Source organism: Myripristis murdjan, chromosome 4 (assembly GCF_902150065.1).
Source record: "Myripristis murdjan chromosome 4, fMyrMur1.1, whole genome shotgun sequence".
Classification (NCBI taxonomy): Eukaryota; Metazoa; Chordata; class Actinopteri; order Holocentriformes; family Holocentridae; genus Myripristis; species Myripristis murdjan.
In genome coordinates, this window is record NC_043983.1 from 25,022,022 (window position 1) to 25,040,927 (window position 18,906).

An 18,906-nucleotide genomic window follows, 5' to 3' on the forward strand; every position below is an offset into this window, starting at 1 on the left:
TACGCGGTGCGGCAGATTGGCGCAATCGGCAAACACAAAGGCACACACGCCATCAACACAAAAATGGATTAGGCTATTTTTAATTTAAGGTGATTATTATTTGTTTTTTATTATTTTGTTTTTGTTCAGTGAATGTATCTCATTGCTCATCCAACAATGGTCACTTTTATTGAATTAAAAATATGCCTACATCTGAACACTTCGCCTAAATGTAGCTTAGGCCTATATTTTTTAATCAGCTGGAGGGAAGTAGGCTTATAGGCTCTTAAAATTATATATATTCATTTGTTTATCTAATTGCGCCAATGTTTAGAAAACTGTCAGTTCATAGTAGGATAGTGGACTCCTATAGGCCACATGTGAATGGTTCTATAATAGCGATGCATCGTTTCCAGTTTATGACCGGGCTATACTCATTAGTGTTTATGTTGGCTTGACGTCAGGTGGAGCCTATAAGAGGGATCTATTGTAACCTTGCACTTGGTGAGAGTCAAGTTTTTCCCACTCGCTGTTTCTAAAATAGACCCGCCAATAAAACCCGATGAATCTCAGCAATTTCACAGTGTCCCTCCTCCAAGATAAATAATATCTGAGCCGATATTATATTTAAGCTGTGTGGTATTAGTAAGTGAAAAGGTGAACGGGGAACTGTGACATCATCATAAAGCTGAATATCACTGATGAGATACCAGGGGGCTTTCACCTGTATAAATCCAGTCACAGTGAATTAATGTTATCAAGATTCATGTCAGTCTAACAAGGCGGATGAATATTCTGAAAATAAAAGTAACCCGAGATTAAGCGAGTTTACCTTCCACCTCATCTCAGGTTGACTCCCCTTGGTTCAGTATCCCTTCTTCATCAGTAAAGACCCAGTGTGTCAGTAAACGCCCCCTAGTGGCGTGAAGCTCAGCTTTTTAGCGTTTGTCAGGCTGCAACATCCTGACAGAGCTGCAATAATGCACAAGGGGCTCAGTGCTGTGCTCAAGGAAATATTGGCTTTTGTTCTAATTTAAAAGTAGGACTTGCAGTATAGTTTTTCAGTCTCTCTCACCACAGGGTCACACTGGCATCCTATTCACAAAAAATGAAGGGTGAAAAAGCTGATTCCAAAATGCAGAGTGGTTGTTGATTTTTGTTTGTTTGTTTGTTTGTTTGTTTAGTTTTTAAGCAAGAACAAGTGCGGTAATATGATGCTGTTTTGTTTCCCATGATTTGGAGACTGATTTAGTTTGAGCTTTATCATATATAGCCTAGGCCTAGGATTTACTTTGAGCTTTATTATATATATATATATATATATATATATATATATATGTACAGACACACACACACACACAAGAGCACCACAGACACCGATTTCGGCAACACTGCATGTAAAGGTCATCCCACATGAGAAGACTAGAGGCTAAAATGCAACCATATGACAAAAATTGTCCAGAAGAAACCCCTTTCAGGGCCCTTTGTGGTCCCCGGACCCCGCTTTGACAACCACTGACAGTGCAGCGTAAACTGTGTCTCAGCCTCAATAGATTGTATTTGATTTCAGAATCAGAAATACTTTATTGATCCCCGAGGGGAACTTGGTAAGTGAGATTTGAATCACTGTAAGGAAACACATGAAAATGCCTACACTCTGTTAATTTCTTTTACTGTCAGTCCCATATAAATGTACTCAAGCAGACCTAGCTATAGCAAACCTCATACAATGCGAGAAAATATAAAGAGCCTTTATAAAAGAGCGGAAAATTTCTCGACTCACGTTCCTATACACTTGGATTAATGGAACTGAACGAACGCATAAACTGTGCCAAACAGGCGTTTATAATACTCATTATTATCATTATAATATATATATTTAAATTCGAGTAGTAGCCTAGTAGTAGCAGTCTTAGAAGAAGCGAATAATAATAATAATAATAATAATAATAATAATAATAATAAAGTGTTAAATATAATTTATAACACAAAATAAGTACTAGTGCTACTACTACTAATGATAATAATGAATGGAGTCCGTAGCAGAATAGCCACGGTGACACTGGAGAAGGCTTTTGCAGCATCAGCACCATCTTCGGTGTCTGAAAGTGAATTCAAGAAGACACAGAGGGCCCCTTTCTCTTTTCCCATGAGGATCAGATAAATATAGACCCAAACCCCCCACGCACACACACACACACACACACACACACACACACACACACACACACACACACACACACGCACGCACGCACGCACGCACGCACGCTCACACACTCGCCTGATCACCATTTGCTGTTTGTGTAAAAGTGATTAGCTAGACACAACTGCAAAACTAAGTGTTACTTTTATAGTATCCAAGCGGGAGAATATCCTGTAAAACGATACGAGCAGTGATGTAGTGGGAAATAAAAAGGTGGCTGTGACCTCCAGTCAGGGATCATCATAAGGCCAACAAGCATAGCCTAAATATAAATGAAAAACAATTAGACTTCAAGGAAAGCATTACTTTATGATTATTTTCCCTGTCAGTAAAAGGTATTACGTTTATAGAGCTTAAACCAGTTTAAATTTACTTGACATACAGCCTGAGCCTATTATGAACTGATGTAAGACGAATTCACTTCAGCCTAATAAACTGCATTCCGCAAATAAACAGATAGCCTAGGTAAACTGAGTTGAAGTCAATTTACTCTCCTTTACATCCCTGAATATTTCCATTTCTCTACTTTCTACATAATAACTCCCTTTCCATTTAAAACTTGAATCGATATAGGCCAAAATATAGCCCCGGTTGTTTTTCTTTTTAATCTAGTCATTTAATAAGTAAATATATTAATTTCAAAACATATAAAATAACGCGACAAAGTTGTAGGCCCTAATGCATCCAAAAAAAAAAAAAGAAAAAAAAAAAACAGTGCAAACTAAATAGTGTTGGCACAACCTTAACTGGCTGATTAGCTTGGCTTTTAATTGTTGCCTTGAAAATATTATTTCATTTCTGTGTTGTTCGGCAAAGACAATTAAAATAATATCACTTTAAACCAAATGTAAAACGACAACTGTAGTAAGATATGCAATGACACCGTGGACTAAATGGTTGATAATAATCATAATTGGTATCAGCCTGATAATGGTTGACCGAAGCTGATATTTATAGAGGATAATCTCTTTTGTTTTTGAATACCTTTAATGCTAATTTAGAACTTATATTTTATTAAATATAACTGAATATATAGTTTTCTGCATTGAATTATCTTGTCTTTCCTTTTTGTTATGGCATTCCAGATTATTTATAGGCCTAAACAAATATATTTTCATAAATCCTAAAAGAAATCTGCTGGCAAACATTTGAGAATACCGATGATGAAACTGGAAGTTAATTCTTTCTTGGATTTATTTACAAATGAATTCAGTTTACAACACAATATAGCTACATAGAATTACATATATTTGATTTTTTTTTAATAAACAGACTATTTCTTCAGAGCTTTTTGAGTCTTGTATGAAAGGGAAGCAAAAATTGTGTCGGTTATTTAGTCCACTTGTAATGAGATTCCAATACAAAAAAGAAAATGTAAAATAATTATCACAGATGTTACATCTCAAACAACATGAAAAAAACAGCTAAAAGTCAAACAGGTAAAATCTTTTTTGTTACAAATATTTACAAATATTACCTGTACAGAAATATCTCCTTTTCTTTTTTCTCTGTCTTTTAATCTTTACATGGCTACAGAGTCCAGTGCTGCCTATCGATTCGTGCTGTTCATTCTTCCCCCAGAAGTGGGTAATGTCTATATAAAAATAAGAGTTTATTTAGTTTTTGTTTGTTTTGAGTTACTGAGAAGGCCATTTGGACACTGCTGCCGCCGTGACTGAGGGTAAAAACTGTCCAGATATGATATTTGACGGTACACTGAGGATGGGCGCAATAGCTGCTGAGCTCCGGGTGAGCGACAGAGACTGAGCGCTCAGCAAGGCCGACTGAACGGTCACCGGAGGCCGCAGGAAAGTCTGAGCGGCACCCGGTGAGGACGACGAGGCGCTGGAGACCCCGATGATGTTCTCTATACTGAAAGACGGTCTGCTCGATGGCTCTGATTTGATCATGGACGCCGTGCTCAGACTGTTGAGCTGGAGCTGAAGGCTTGGGCTGAGCTGGGAGTTGAACGCTTTTCTGTTAAGCTCGGCCGAGGGCAGGAGGGGGACGGCCGGCGGCAGCATGGGACCCACAGGGGGGATGTAAGGGTACTGCAACGCCGCCGGATGGGAATACGCAGCCGGGTGGATCCCGTAGTGCCGCCCGTAGGGGCTCCCGAGGCTGTACGCCCCGAAACTTTGCATCATGAGAGCCGTCTGGTCCCTGAGCACGTCCGGCTGGTGCCGCTTGAACCTTTTCCTCCTCCTGAGGAAGCTGCCATTGTCGAACATGTCCTCCGACTGTGGGTCCAAGGTCCAGTAGTTGCCCTTGCCTGGGTTGCCAGGCTCCCGGGGGATTTTCACGAAGCAGTCGTTAAGTGACAAGTTGTGGCGAATGGAGTTTTGCCACGCCGGGAACTTCTCCCGGTAGTACGGGAAGCGATTGCTGATGAACTCACAGATCCCACTCAGGGTGAGCTTTTTCTGCGGGCTCTGGAGAATGGCCATGGTGATGAGGGCAATGTAAGAGTAAGGCGGCTTTACCAGGCTGTTTTTGGGCTTCTGGATCGCCCCTCCCGGCGTTGCGCTCTGGTCATGACCCTCTCCCTTCGCGATGCCCGTCTCTCCTTCCCCGGAGCTCTCGCAGCACGGGCTCCCTCCGCCGGACCTCATCTCCTCCTTTTCCACTTCGATCTCTTCTTCCACCTCCTCGTCGCCACCTCCTCCTCGGAGGTCGTGCAGGATGCCTCCCCCCGGGCTGTCGCAGTCGCTGTCCCCTCTCTCCATGCCCTCCTCGTCGCCTTCGCCCACCACGTCGATATCCACGTCCTCCGCTGTGAGCACAGTTTGGCCGGACATGTCGCTGGCTCTGTCGCTGCCTCCAGAAAGGGTCATCTCACGTCTTCCCTACACTTTTTAAGTCTACCGGAGCCAAAACAACCAAGCAACCGGGTGCGATGGTTAGGTGAGTCCAGTGCGGTCAGCGCGCATACACGGCGGCTCTGGCGGATCGCAGTTCGCTCCTGTCAAGAGATCGGATGTCGCTCAAAATCTAAATGCAGGTCAGAGCAGCCGGCAGCCAGCCAGTCAAGCAAGAGAGAAACTTCAACTTCTACAAATATTTCTCCGCTCAGTAAGTTGGAAGGCCTTTAAGTGATGCGTCTTGCCTTGGAGTTGTTTTGGAGATGGCGACCGCTGCGGCTTTTGCGCTCCGATGTTCCTTCTCGGTCCGTATATTTCCTATAGGAGTTATATTTTGAGTGCCAAGTCGAGATGACACATGCTTTTAAAGGCCGGAGCTTTAAAAGGACTGTCTGATAGATTACTTTTCCCAGTATAAGATATACTATCAGTGCAGGACACGTGGTTTGGTGACGCCAGATGCCCCCCCTACCTCCCCCCACCCCGCTCTCTTCTCTGTTAAACCATGCAAACTGGAGTTGTTTCATGGATTTGTCAACAATGGGACAACAGCAATGCTGCTTTCCGCTGATTTCTGTGTTCGTCCGTCATAGACCATTTAACGGTGGCAGAGGGAGGAGGCGGGGGGAGAGAGAAAATTGGCCTGCATGATTGAAAGATCTGATGCGCATTAACTCGGCTGCGTAAAAATCCAAACCTTAACTTTGCTAATACAAACTGTGTTGAAAGCTGCAGAATGAAAACGACGACAGCTAAGTTAACTGAATCCTCTTTTTAGTCTTTTTTTTGTCAGTGTGATTATTATTATTAGTTATTTATTTTTCACATTTTTGCATGCAATATGATAGAGGATTTCTTCTTCTTTTTAATTTCTTTTAGCCCACAGTGACCATGCATGTTGCAGCCTTAAGCTGCGCGTATTTGGAGGCGCTGCTTGAGGATTTTTAATTTTACTGTTAATTTGGTGCTGAAATGTATGACTTGATACTTCGAGCCCCACAGCCTGCCGTGAAAACCCAAGTTGCGAATGCAAAGCATGAATTCAAGTCTATTTATTCCTGCAGGATTAGCCGAATGTGGGAAGAATATTGAGTAGCAACAGCAACAATGAATCGAGGGAATAAAGAATTTCTTAAAGAGTTTGGAAGAGGTGCTAACGACCCTAATCATTGCATGTTTTTAGCATTTGAAAAAAGTAGGAAATGCGGCAGCGGGTGAATGCAAAGAGACCATTCATTCACAAGCATGAAGGTGAGCCGTGTATGTGGGCTGTTCTCGAGGAAAGGATGTCGGATCCAATACAGAGCTCCGTAAAGGTTTCCTGCGTCGTGTGAGAAAATGTTGCTCCATCCCATTTGGGGAAGACTGGTAAAAGAGATAAAAGAAGAATAATTCATATTTCGACTGACATTCAAATCGACTAAAACGCTATTTTCTAGGATACATGTGTAGGTATCAACAAATAGGAATTCCATTGCCACGAGCAGTGTAACATTCAATTGATTTTATCGGAAGTCCCTTGGAAGGCTAATGAAAATGTCTCTTATCGACAACATTCAATTATTTCTAACAAACCTTTATTAGAACAAATAAAATATATAAATGAATTACAAATTGGAATCTGATGCGGTTAACGATTAAAAATAGTGTCTGTCGCTCAACTAAAAGCTCCTCTTTTCGCCTCCATTAAAACACGCCAGCAGTTACAGTTTGGTTTTGCTGCACTCAGAATAATTTTGGAAAAATAATTTTACTACTACTACTTGTAAATATTAGTAACAACAAGAACAAGAACAACAACGACAACAACAATAATAATAATAACAATAACAACAACAATAATAATCATTATGATAATAATCATAATAATTCGGAGAAGAAGAAGAATATCTGCAGTAATGTGATACATTTATAAATCTAGGTTACAAATAAGCCTAATTAAGATATCCTTAAATTATTAATCCGCATACATATAGTTTCTAAAAATGAGCAAAAAAGGAAAAGAACGAAACAATCCAATGTCCGACGACACACACACACACACACACACACACACACACACACACACACACACACACACACACACACATATTTATGTTTTAAAAGTACACCAAATTTATTTTTTATTAATTCTGTTTTTCAATTTAAATCTTGTAGGGTTTTGACGGTAAATGTTATGCTTTAATTGCCTTTGGCACTGGAGAGAGGGCTCCATGCGCCACCTCTGACACCTCTGCTCTTTTTTTTCTGGGATAAAAGTCGGATTAATCAAATGATATCATTAATAATGGCGTGTCTGGGTGAAAAGAGGGAAACATGGCTTCCGATTAGACTTGCCTTGTGTTAATCTCTTGGTGACCTGTGTGATCTGAGGTCCATCAATACGGACTACTTAGCAGATGAAACCAGAGGGAACTGGGGTCTAGATCAACTTTTATCCTGCTTTTAGGCGATGCACGCGAATTCAAAAATGTGCATCTTTATTAGACCACTATTTCGAGGCTCTTCTTGACTGCAGCCCATATCAGTTGCTCTCAGTTGCTCTTTTCTGGGCGTTTTTCGACGATTCATTGATTGTGGTAATTTCTTATCAAATATCATTACAATAAAGAACCGAGTGAAAGTCTTTATTTTTTATTTATTTATTTATTTATTTTGGATGCTGCTAACTTGGGACCTATCGCAGGCCTGCATTATTAAAGGGTTCTCTGTTGCACCAGAAAAGGATGCGCTTTGTGGCAGAAGCCTAAATAAGCATTTTCTGGTAGCCTATTAGAGCCTTTTAATAATGGTGGCAGGATGGCAGGCTCTACAGGCGATACACTCTTAACAAAAAAAGGTTCTTGAGCCTTGAACCAGAACCCCTTTAAGAATCAAAACAACGTTATAATAACCACAGGTTTGTTTTTTTCTGAACTGACAGTTTTCTTATTTCAAATCACATGATCATTACGTCCCATCTCTCCCTCTTCTCTCTCGCTCTCTGTGCGTGTGTGTCTGTGTGTGCGCGCGCGAGTGTGTACGCGTGTATGTGCATGTGTGTGTGGAGACAGGTGCAGCCGGCAGCCTCCTTCGCCTTTAAAAAATCCCAGAGTTGCAGTGTTGTGTGAAAGGCGGCGTAACTGCTGATATAACCTGACTACAACACCACCAAGAGGGGGTTTCAAACCCGTCCTTCCTGTGATCTTTTGAAGCCTCATAAATCCGCTTTTATACCTCCGCAGTTTGTTAATGAAATGTACGTTTTAAGCACACATGCACGGCTTAGCCCGACAAAACCTTTTAGTATAATAAGCCAACTCTCTCCGGCATGAAACCATTAAGGGGGACGCGGCCCAGGCAGCAGCAGAGCAGCACAGGTGATGGAGAGGATACAGTCACCCTATGTGATCACCGCAAACTACCAGCAAGGTCACGAAACAAATAATTATCATCATAATAATGCGATGCTCTGTTGATTCCTGAAGGGAAATTCTCGTTTCTCTCACCGCCGTTCACGGAGAGGTCAGAGGTCAGGCTCAGCTGCAGAACAGAAAACCTGGAGATGGGAGGGGTTCAGTTTTGCTCAAGGACACTTCAGCAGGCTGGATGTTTGCTGATTTTGGGGGGCTCTCTCTCTTTCTCTCTCTCTCTCTCTCTCTCTCTCTCTCTCTCTCTCTCTCGCTCTCTCACCGGACCACCCTGCTGGCCAAACCTTAAATATAGGCCAGTGGAATTTCCAAAACATCAGAAAAACATCAGGAGAAAAGAGAGAGAGAGAAAGAGAGAGAGAGAGAGAGAGAGCACTGCAAAAATGTCCATATTATCAATTAGCAATCCATTTAGTCTTGTAATTTGTGGGGAAATATGGCAAATGGAGAAGTGATATTCACTTGTTTCCAGTGAATTCTCTTCAGCTAGGAGGAAATATTTGGGTGCTATGGAGTGATTTTCATTATTGTCCTGGTTTCAAGATATTACTTCCACAAAAATCCTAAACTGGAAGAACAGACACTTAAAGACAAAAAAATAGTATATCTTCCCACGGGCAGAAATCCATTTAGTAGATTGTTTTCATTAAGAAATTAGGGATAAATGACACGGAAATGAGACTAAATAATGAGACTGAGTGACTTATTCAGATAGACATTTTTTGTATAGTGTCTCTGTATGTGAGTTGGGCAAATGATGGATGCGCAGTGCGTAATGGTTTAAGTTTAACACAGTGTAACACGAGAACAGCCTGAGCACATGCCACACAGGAGCAGTACCGCGTATCACTGTTTGGAGAAAGAGAGACAGTGGCACTAAGCACACAACAGATTAAAATAAGGCCTTTTGCAGGAACAGCAGCCTTCTGGAGACGAGCATGATGTTCAGCCAAGCGTTCACACCTAATCGTTTTAGTGACGACTCCACGCTCCCTCATCTTTGGGGACCTTTCACTTCCTAGAAAATAAGTTATGTAAAACAAGAGCTGCACTTGATGTGTGACACAAGTTTCTCAGTACTAGTTCAGCGCTCTCGTTTGTTCCACCCCCCATATGACCTTCCGGATATTCTTTGATTTCTGGTAGGCTATTCTGTCAATGAAGAAACGCCCCACCAGGAAAAGAAGGCTGAATTAACTCTACATGTCCTACTCCAGTTTTTTTCCACGTTATGAAAGCGCTAAAGAGTTGACATTTAATTCGAGTCAGTTATACAGGCTCAGTGGTTATTTATAATATTTAAACCTCACAGTGAGAGGCGCGCAAAATGAAAAGACAAGGAAGACTCGGGGTAAATGCAGCGAAAAAAATACAAATCCAGAGAAAATTGCACCGTGCAAAAGTCGCAAATTTGCAGGTGAAACGAAATTAGCTGTTTGGAAAGCAGATTTTTTGAAAGGCAACTCATTTAATTAATTAAGTAGGGGAGCAGTTGGGGGCAGCAGCTAGTAAAACGGTATGATAAATTAATGGCATTGTTAGCGCGCTTTTAATTACGGCTATTATGTTAATTATTTTACATCGGTAGCATCAGCATCAGCGTGTCAGATTTAATAAAAACTAGCTTTTGACTGGAAAACCGGTTTCCCCTCTGTCTTCGGGAAGCAGCGCATCACAGCCGAGTACCCAGGAAAAAAACAGAGACTTTTCATTGAAATGTTTCTCTCTAATTGGAATTTTCATGGTCGGGACTGTGATTCTCTGAAGGCTACAGACCCCACCAGAAGGCAGTATTGAAGATCTCAGCTGTTTCCCCCTCCTCCCCTTTTTTCTTTTTTGGAAATCACCATTTTCACCCCCTCTCCAAGAATCCACTCTATCAACCTGCGAGTTTCTGTCAAACAATATGATGGAGCTCATTTTTAACCCTCCCTGCCGTAGGATCAGTGCAGGAGCCAGATCTCTCAGTCACAAAAACGCACAAAGGGGCTAAAAGACACTGCTCCCCGCACGCGCCCGCGCCCGTGTGTGTGTACTTGTGTGTGTGTGTGTGTGTGTGTGTGTGTGTGTGTGTGTGTGTGTGTGTGTGTGTGTGTGTGTGTGTGTGTGGTGGATGTCCCATCCATTCGTTGCGCCTGCATATAACGACACAATTGTTTAGGCAGGCTACAGAGGGATGTAGTGGAGAGTAAACCCACCTTAACTCAGTTTACCTTCCTCTCTATTTGCAGAACAGCTCTCTCACCTCTTCAGGCTGACATAAATCTTCACGGTATAATTTATAGCACACGCCAAAGTATTTATCTGTAATGAGGTATGATAACATAAATTTAAGGAAAAACAAAGTAACAAGAGGTAACGTGTTTAGGCTATGTATTTTTTGTTTATGTTGGCGGTTGTTGCTTATGATAATCACTAACTGGAGGTTTAGTCACCTCATTATGACATTATTATTATATCACGTCATTGTTATTAATGATAGATCACAGGAAACCCAAGGAAAACCATTAACATTTTCTATATGTTTAAACATAAAAATAAAGCTTTTGACTTCCTGTTAGCTGAATCAACTTCTGCACTATAAAAAGGGCTTGGAGGATATCTTGGCTATGTCAGTGGTATGGTGTACAGCCTGTAGGCTAATCTGTATTTTATGGACTAATAATGCTCTTCTTTCATGCACAAGTAGGAAAAAGGTCAGTCTGAAGTCGCCAGGCCTGTCTAGGCCTCTTACATGTCTGATTGGGCGTCCAGACACTTCACTATGGAATTATTAGGAAGTTGGGTTTCAGTCGCTATCGACTCAGTAATCAAAATCCCAGGAATTGGATGAATGAAATCTTTAAGGTACCCATCAAACAGATCATCACCAGATCTGTTGTTGGTTTTTGAGGTGCAAGCGAATATGATGGGATGATAGATACACACATGCACGCACGCAGGCACACACACGCACACACACAAAGATAATCAACCCATTTATCCTTGAACTTAAACGAATGAAACCGCAATTTAAAGACCTTACAAACAAGCAATTGAAAAAAAAAGGTATTTTTTCTCTCCATCTTAAAACGATTTTAGCTCCCTGCGCACACAGAACGCCAGGCACACTATATGCGGCCTATTGTGAAACTGTAAAATTTGATTTCTGTTACCATGAGAAATAACCCAGCTTTTTGTACAGATATAGGATGACAGGGTTATGAAGAGACATTTTCCATCAGTCCAATCCTCAGAAAGAATACATCAAGTGTTCTCACTGCTTGTTTTCCAATAGCTTCATATCGGCTCCTCAGCAAATTCTGGATTATGGTCATATTGCCTCTGTTTGATTGACCCTCTTCATTTTCCATTCGAAATGATTCGTTCTGATCTCATTGGGGCTTGAAGTAAAATTAAGTCTTCCATTTTTACAGAATTATCACTGAGAAAATATCATGTGTTTATGTATTTATTTCTCTTCATTAGTCTCTTATTTAAATTTCAAGACACTGAGTGTCGCTCCACAACACATTTCGTCCACCGATGCGTCCATGCGCGGCGGTCCGTCAGCGGGAAGCCCCAGGGAGGCTGCATCAACACGGGGATGGCACTGGATGTGCCGGGGTGGGAAAGTGACACCTCCAGCTAAATGTGAGCCGGATTACCATGCCAATGGGCACTTGTTAACTATGTGTAATGTCACCCAGTTTGTAAGCTTTTTGTCATTTAGATAGGGCTGAAAGTTGCGCATTAGTAGTGTATCACGACGGGGAGAGTGTTATTTGAGTTCAGTGATTTAGGCTGTAAACAGTGCAAATTGGTCTTATAGTGGCATTTACCCCGATTTCAAAACACATGAAGTCTTTGCACACAGTATTTTCCACCGCTAAGCCAATATGTTACAAATGGGTGTCATTTGGTTGAGGTGAAGTAAGGCGTTTACCATAGCCAGGACAACGAGTCCAAATTAAATTGTATATTTATTATTAGCCTATAATGGAGAGCATGATGAAGCAAAATGAAACAAAAAATGTGTACGACCTGCGAATCACATTCATTATTCCCCTATTTGTTTGAGTAAGACAATTTGGTAAAATAGTTGAGTAGAACACTATACGCTAAGTATGAATTTTGTCACACCTCAGTAGGCCCTGTGTGTCGCTTGTCCCAAGAAATCTAGTAGCCTAGATATTACAGGGCTTGTAGGCTTTGCTGGTAAATGAGACACTAGATGGAATGGCATTCTTGTGAACTGACCACCTTGCAAAATAGACTGCAAATAAAACAGAAAAAACCCATAAGAAAAACTCTCACAATTTGGTTCCATAAAGGGACTCGAAAATAATATTTTGTCCCGTTTGCGCAGATGTGGTGAATCCCCCACCACCAACCTTAATGTTTGCATTTTAGGCACATATTTTTTTGTAATTTACATGAAAGGAAACTGTCATTCAGCATGACCCCTGAACTCAATCTCCTCTTGCTTATTGATGCATACATATATGTAACATCACAGTAAATTACCTCCCATATCCTGATGCTTGCCATGCCTATAATATTCCTTCCCATACTCTGTCAAATTCCTCACAGGAACACTTTACCTCTTCCGGAACCCAATTATAGGAATTGCGGATGATGATGATGATGATGATGATGAAGGAAAAATATTTAGACTTTGAAAGAATTAATTTGATCCTCTGATTGACTCAACTGTATGTATATCAAAAATAAAAACAACAGATATCTTGGCGTGGTGGACTATCCGAGCAATACAGTATATTCTGAAATTCTTTATAGAAAAAATATTAAAAAGTCATATTATTTATAGTTCATAAAGTATCGGATTATCTGTTGATTTTCACGCAGGCTCATCTTACTTTATGGTCAAGGAATAACATTTCTCCCTTTACCTTAATGCATAGGCTCCTATCCGTTCTTCATTTTATATAAAGTGTCCTTGTCTATTATTCCAGTGGGGAAGCATATCACACAGTCTAATCAAAGTGGTTGTGCTGTCTCTTGAAATTAAGGAATGGACCTTTAAATTGTCAATTACTCTGAGGTTAAGTGGACTGAGCAAGCCTACTGATTTAAATCATGTGTGAGAATTTACTTCACTTATACAGTAGCTCTTTGACTTGACTTATATTGGTCTGAATATCTAACAAAGAATTTTGGGCATTTATTATAATGATGAAATAAACAGCAATCAGTATGAACATAATTTTCCAATACCCAGTTTTTTGAAACATATACATTTTCACAATGGCTACAAATATTAATACACTGCCTTGTGCACCAAAAGTTATACATTCAGCATACAGTTTTCATTATTTTAGTTTAATTTCATTTTAATTTAGGTCATTTTGTCCATATTATTGTGTTTACTTACACCTCTACCTGCAAGATAAAACATTTCTGAGTGATTAAGTTAACTGCCAAACAGTGTTAACACCCAAACAAAGTTACCACCCTAACACTCATGTTTGGAGTCCAAAGTCAGGCATAAGAGCATCAATATTTTACATCCCCTCAAGAATTCTCTTTAAAGATGCAATCAATGCCTCCTATTCATTATCCATGTGTATGTCTTCTAGGTATGGCCTTTGTCATTAACCAATAATTCTCCCCTCCACAGTCCCACATAACTTCGCTGCTCCGTACTTTTACAAATGCCTCGGGGCTATAAATACTAATGAAATCTCTTTGCTTAATTTGATTTTGCTGGTACACTTGCAGTTATGGCTGAACTTTCCCACGAGAGAGGCTGATTGAACGCTCTCGAGTCCTTATGGAAGCGGGAAAACATTCCAAAGAGCCGGGGAGATCATTTCCATAATTACCCCGATTGGCAGCCTAATGACCTTCTGTGACAATAAAAAGATCTCTTGTTAATTCCATTTCTGTCGCTGACATTCAAGAGATTCCTATCTTACATGTTTGAGGGTTCACAAGATAACAAGTGTACTTTTTTTCCTCCCCTTTTCAGCTCCCAAAGAGCAGTCCATTCAATTAGCCCCCCAACACACTGCAGTGTGGCTCTGCTCTGCTGTGAAAGGAATCTGCTTGTGCCTGCATGCCTCGTCCACCCTGCCCCAAAGTTGGATAATTTATGGGCCTGGGGAGATTATAAAGATGGATCTTCAAGGCAATCAATTCTCATGTTGCGTTTTGAATGGTGGGATAGAAATGAAGTGCAGAATAATTAAAAAGATCACAAGTCCCCCCTCGCATGTAATAATGAGTGGCTCCAGAGGCTGTGGGCTCCGCTACAGTGCCGGAGGAAGTGCCTTTGATTTGACAGAGAGGACACCCGGCCCAGTCCAACCCACTGGCACACAATGGGGGGGTTTCACCACACACTGAGGCTGCATTGCAAATTGTGCTCTGTGACTTTTTGGGGACTGTGTGCTTGTCCACCCGGCAGATCATAAGCAGATACTGTTGTCAGAGGAAACGGGGGGTCTTGTTGCTTGGATGTCTAAATTAGAATGACTCAGAGCTGGCATGAAAGTGACGGGGGCGGCTGTTTGGAATATGTTTCACATGGACTACAATGTTCAGAGTGTTGTTGGATTTTGGACAAAAATAAAATTCATCCTTGCTTTGCATATGAATCAGCATCAAAATGTACCATCAGCTTTCTGCATGCAGAACTGTGGGCTATTGTTCGTTGATAAGTTCAAATGGTAATCTATAGCCTTTTTATACCTCTGAATGTTTCGCAGAGTAAATGTGGCATGTGCATCTTATATTAGGCATTTTTGCATAGCACTTGCAAGAGGCTGAGTTTTCTCATTCCCCATTATTCTTGTATTTCTATTTTGTAAAGGACAGGCCACAGAGTTCAAATATCTTGTCCCACTCAAGTTAGACTGTTTTGATGCAGTGTGTGCTTGTTACTCACTGATATGAATTTGTTCATATATTTAACCACAGGATGGTGAGGAGGGTAAATGCTGCTTGCTAACAAATTTAACTCTCTAGGTAACTGTAGAAGGGTGGAATTTACTTTGTGTGCCACACTGTCGGGGTGGTAGGGAAGGTGGGTGTGCTACAGCCACCATCCTATATGGCATCTCAAGGAAATTAGGTAGATAGGTCAGTATAATATAAATACACCCACACATACTCACACAGCCCCTCAATTATGTGCGATGATGACAACATAAAGTGAAAGGACACTGCGGCGAGCTGGCCTGTGCATCCTGGAAACAGATGGTGGCACGTGTGACTGCTCCTCTCTGCTGGAAGGGGAAGGGTAATGACACCTGACAGCGGGCTCACATTGGATATCATTCCACCGGTCACTTGGCCACGGTGCACAAAGATCCCAAGAATGAGAGAGACAAAAGCCACAGTGTGTGTGAGGGTGTTACTGTGTGTGTGTGTGAGAGAGAGAGAGAGTGAGAGAGAGAGAGATAGAGAGAGAGAGAGAGAGAGAGAGAGAGAGAGAGAGAGAGAGAGAGATAGAGATACAGAGATTAAACACCACTCATGGCTTTACATCTTTCAGCATTCAGGAGGACAATGCTGCGGGCAATAGTTAATTTAGTGTGGATTCCCCCTTTAAAGGTATTGACAGAAGGTAATTGGTAGCCATAGATTGATTTCCTCTGCAGGGCTAGCTCAAGACACGATCAGTATATGTGTGGGAGTGTGTGCGTGTGGTGTGCCCATCATGCTACATGATGCGTTTATAAGTGCTTAACATTTTATTATGATTTTGTGACTACATATGTCTATTTAAATCAACTGAGAAAGTGAATTAATTAAGCACCTACATGAAATATCAACTGACTACCTGCCAATGGAATAAACAACAGGAATAATGAATTTTTATGTTATTCTGTTCATCTAGGGCCTGGTGTTTTGTGGCCAGATACTGTAGCCTACATCATAGCTTTGTGTTTTAGGGGTAAGTATGAGGGAATTTTACAAATATACTCACAAATCCTTATAGATCACATGGAGATTTTTAGTTCATGCCCTTACAGAGTGTGAGTTACTGTGGAAGTTTTTTAACACTACACATCAAATCTGTATTAGTACCTCAGTCAAACATTCAGAGCAGCAGCAGAGGAGCATGCATGCAACACTGGGACGTCTTCAGATTTAAACAGCTGTGTATGTGACCCTGTCCTGGAATCTGCCACACTGAGGTCACTGATATGCCATCTATTGGCTAGAACAGGTAATGAAAACAATTATGTGTTTATACACTGGATGATATATGCTCCTGTGTAGGCGGATAGCTGGTCAATGAGAGATCATATTATGGTGCACTTGTGTGATTTGACAGTCTATTTGTGTGTTACTGCATTTCATGGATGCACATACAGTGAGCTTATGAAATATGTTCCCTAGACCACATAATATAGAGGAGATAAATAAATTAAGCAATCACTGCATACGCTATTCAGAGAGCATGATGGATGTAACTGCCTCTGTTCCTTAGTTTTGTTGACACTGGCGTCTGGACTCCATGCTCTTTCTGTCACACTGTCGTCCCATGACTGACTTTGTTTACATAGCGGTATATCTGATTTAAGGTATTGTTTCTCTTGGACTTCCTTGTCTTGTTTCTTGATATGGGGGTTTGATAATATGTGTCGTCTGAACATGAGTGTGATGTGTCTGCTGAAGTGGTTGAAGCTACTGAATACATCAACAAAGTAACACTGTTAAAATATTCATGTAATACTAAAAATGGTCAAATAAATTCCAGGATGTACCTTGACACTTTGTGAGTTACTGTAAACAAACATCTGTCGGACTTCATCTGTCAGCTGCAGCGACTGGTGGAGAATCTTGCCAATTGTATTATTCAAACACATTATAAAATCATCACAGTCTGGTGGCAAATGGTTATTTGGCCCACTTTCCCCTGACTTTCTTACAACTCAAGAAGAGTGAACCAAAGGGCCAGCTAAACGACTAATGGGGCCATGTGACAGGACTTGAGAAAGGAGCTCAGAACAGCAAATTCAATTATCATGTTAAAATTGTGCATGAAAACAATCTATACTAGAAATTAGAGGTATTCCTGTCAGATGACTTGTGTTAGTGGGGCTAATTTCATTTGGAACAACCGCACGCCTTCTTTGAATGTTATCAAATGTTTACAAAGAACTTAATGTGCTAAAATGCAATCAGGGAATCCACTGGTTAGTCTGTGCCGGCCACATCACCCAGCGATTTTCCTTAGGGTGCCTTGATGATGCACCACGGGTACCAAGTGTTGAATCAAATTCGGTCTGAGCAGACCAAGTGTGTAGAGGACACAAACAAGAGGTTTATCCTATTTCTCATTTTTATGAGACCTTAGAATTAGTGTGCAAATGCATTTTCATGTGGGGTTAGAGTTAGGTTATCATGTTGTCATATGATGCAGTTCTAGAACTTTTTACAATATTATGAATAGTAATTATCACTTAAGAGCAAATGGGAGAAGAAATTATTCCTAATTCATCCTTTAAACTTTTATTAATCAATATAGTTGCCATATACATAGTGCTTTTCCTTCTTTAAGGGCAATATGCCTCTTGAGGGTCACACGTTTAATGCCATGCCGCAATATAATTGAAGTGTATGAACCAAAAAGGGAATGTTGTGTGCAACGGCAAACAAAACTTCGACCTCTGTACAACACTATGGTTTGATTAGCTAAACAAAAATTCAGGTTGCACACCTCTGGAATATGTTTATGTTTCATTTCAGTAAGGTAAGGTAAGGTAGATTCCTGTGTCCTCTGCTGCTACAGTTGGAGTGACAAAGGACCTTCCCTTTTCTATCAGGATATAAACAATAAATGTGATGGGCATGAAATAATAATGGTAATATATATTAGCATGTGAATGCAAAACCTTGAATTCTTATGCACTGCACATTACCTCATAAAACTTTGTGGTTGTTTACAGAAGTAGCTGTTGACAAGTACCCCAACATTTCACAGTGTTTTTATCCAACCTTAGTATCACAGAATTTGCCAGACAATTTACATTTGGTGTGAAACTGGTGTTATCACTCAGTTCCTGGAAATGTCTGTCTTGCACTGTTTTGTGTTGCTTGAGTAACTATTGCGATATTTATTTCCTCTACAGGAGCCCATGTTCTCGGACCCCGTTTTCCCGCATCCTGCGAGGGTCTTCAAACTTTCGGAAGCGGACAAAGGCCCCATTCTCCTCTGTGTTGCTCTTCTTCATCACCCAGCCCCAGGGTATAGCAGGGCCGCTCAAACCCTGGTATTGTCCGTGCAAAACCACATATTAAATTTGCCCTGCATAAGCCATTTCATTGAGCTGCTGCAGGAATTCCTTTGCTGGGTCATTCATCTGTGTACATGGTTTGGACACACATTTGAGACAAAGCAAGCCAGTCAAGGATAATATTGAGGAAGTTACATACATTTCAAGTTTTGCCGCCTATGTCATTTCTGTTTCATGCTCTTTTGGTGTCAGAGTTGTTAGTA

At 40.9% G+C, this 18,906-nt stretch overlaps 1 protein-coding gene across 1 annotated transcript; it reads right to left on the reverse strand.

The window, feature by feature from the left end:
* Positions 1-3,819: 3,819 nt before the first annotated feature.
* On the reverse strand, positions 3,820-5,016 carry foxd3 (forkhead box D3). Its single transcript, XM_030049975.1, has one exon. The coding sequence runs from the start codon at positions 5,014-5,016 to the stop codon at positions 3,820-3,822; it is 1,197 nt and encodes a 398-aa protein (XP_029905835.1).
* Positions 5,017-18,906: the final 13,890 nt, after the last annotated feature.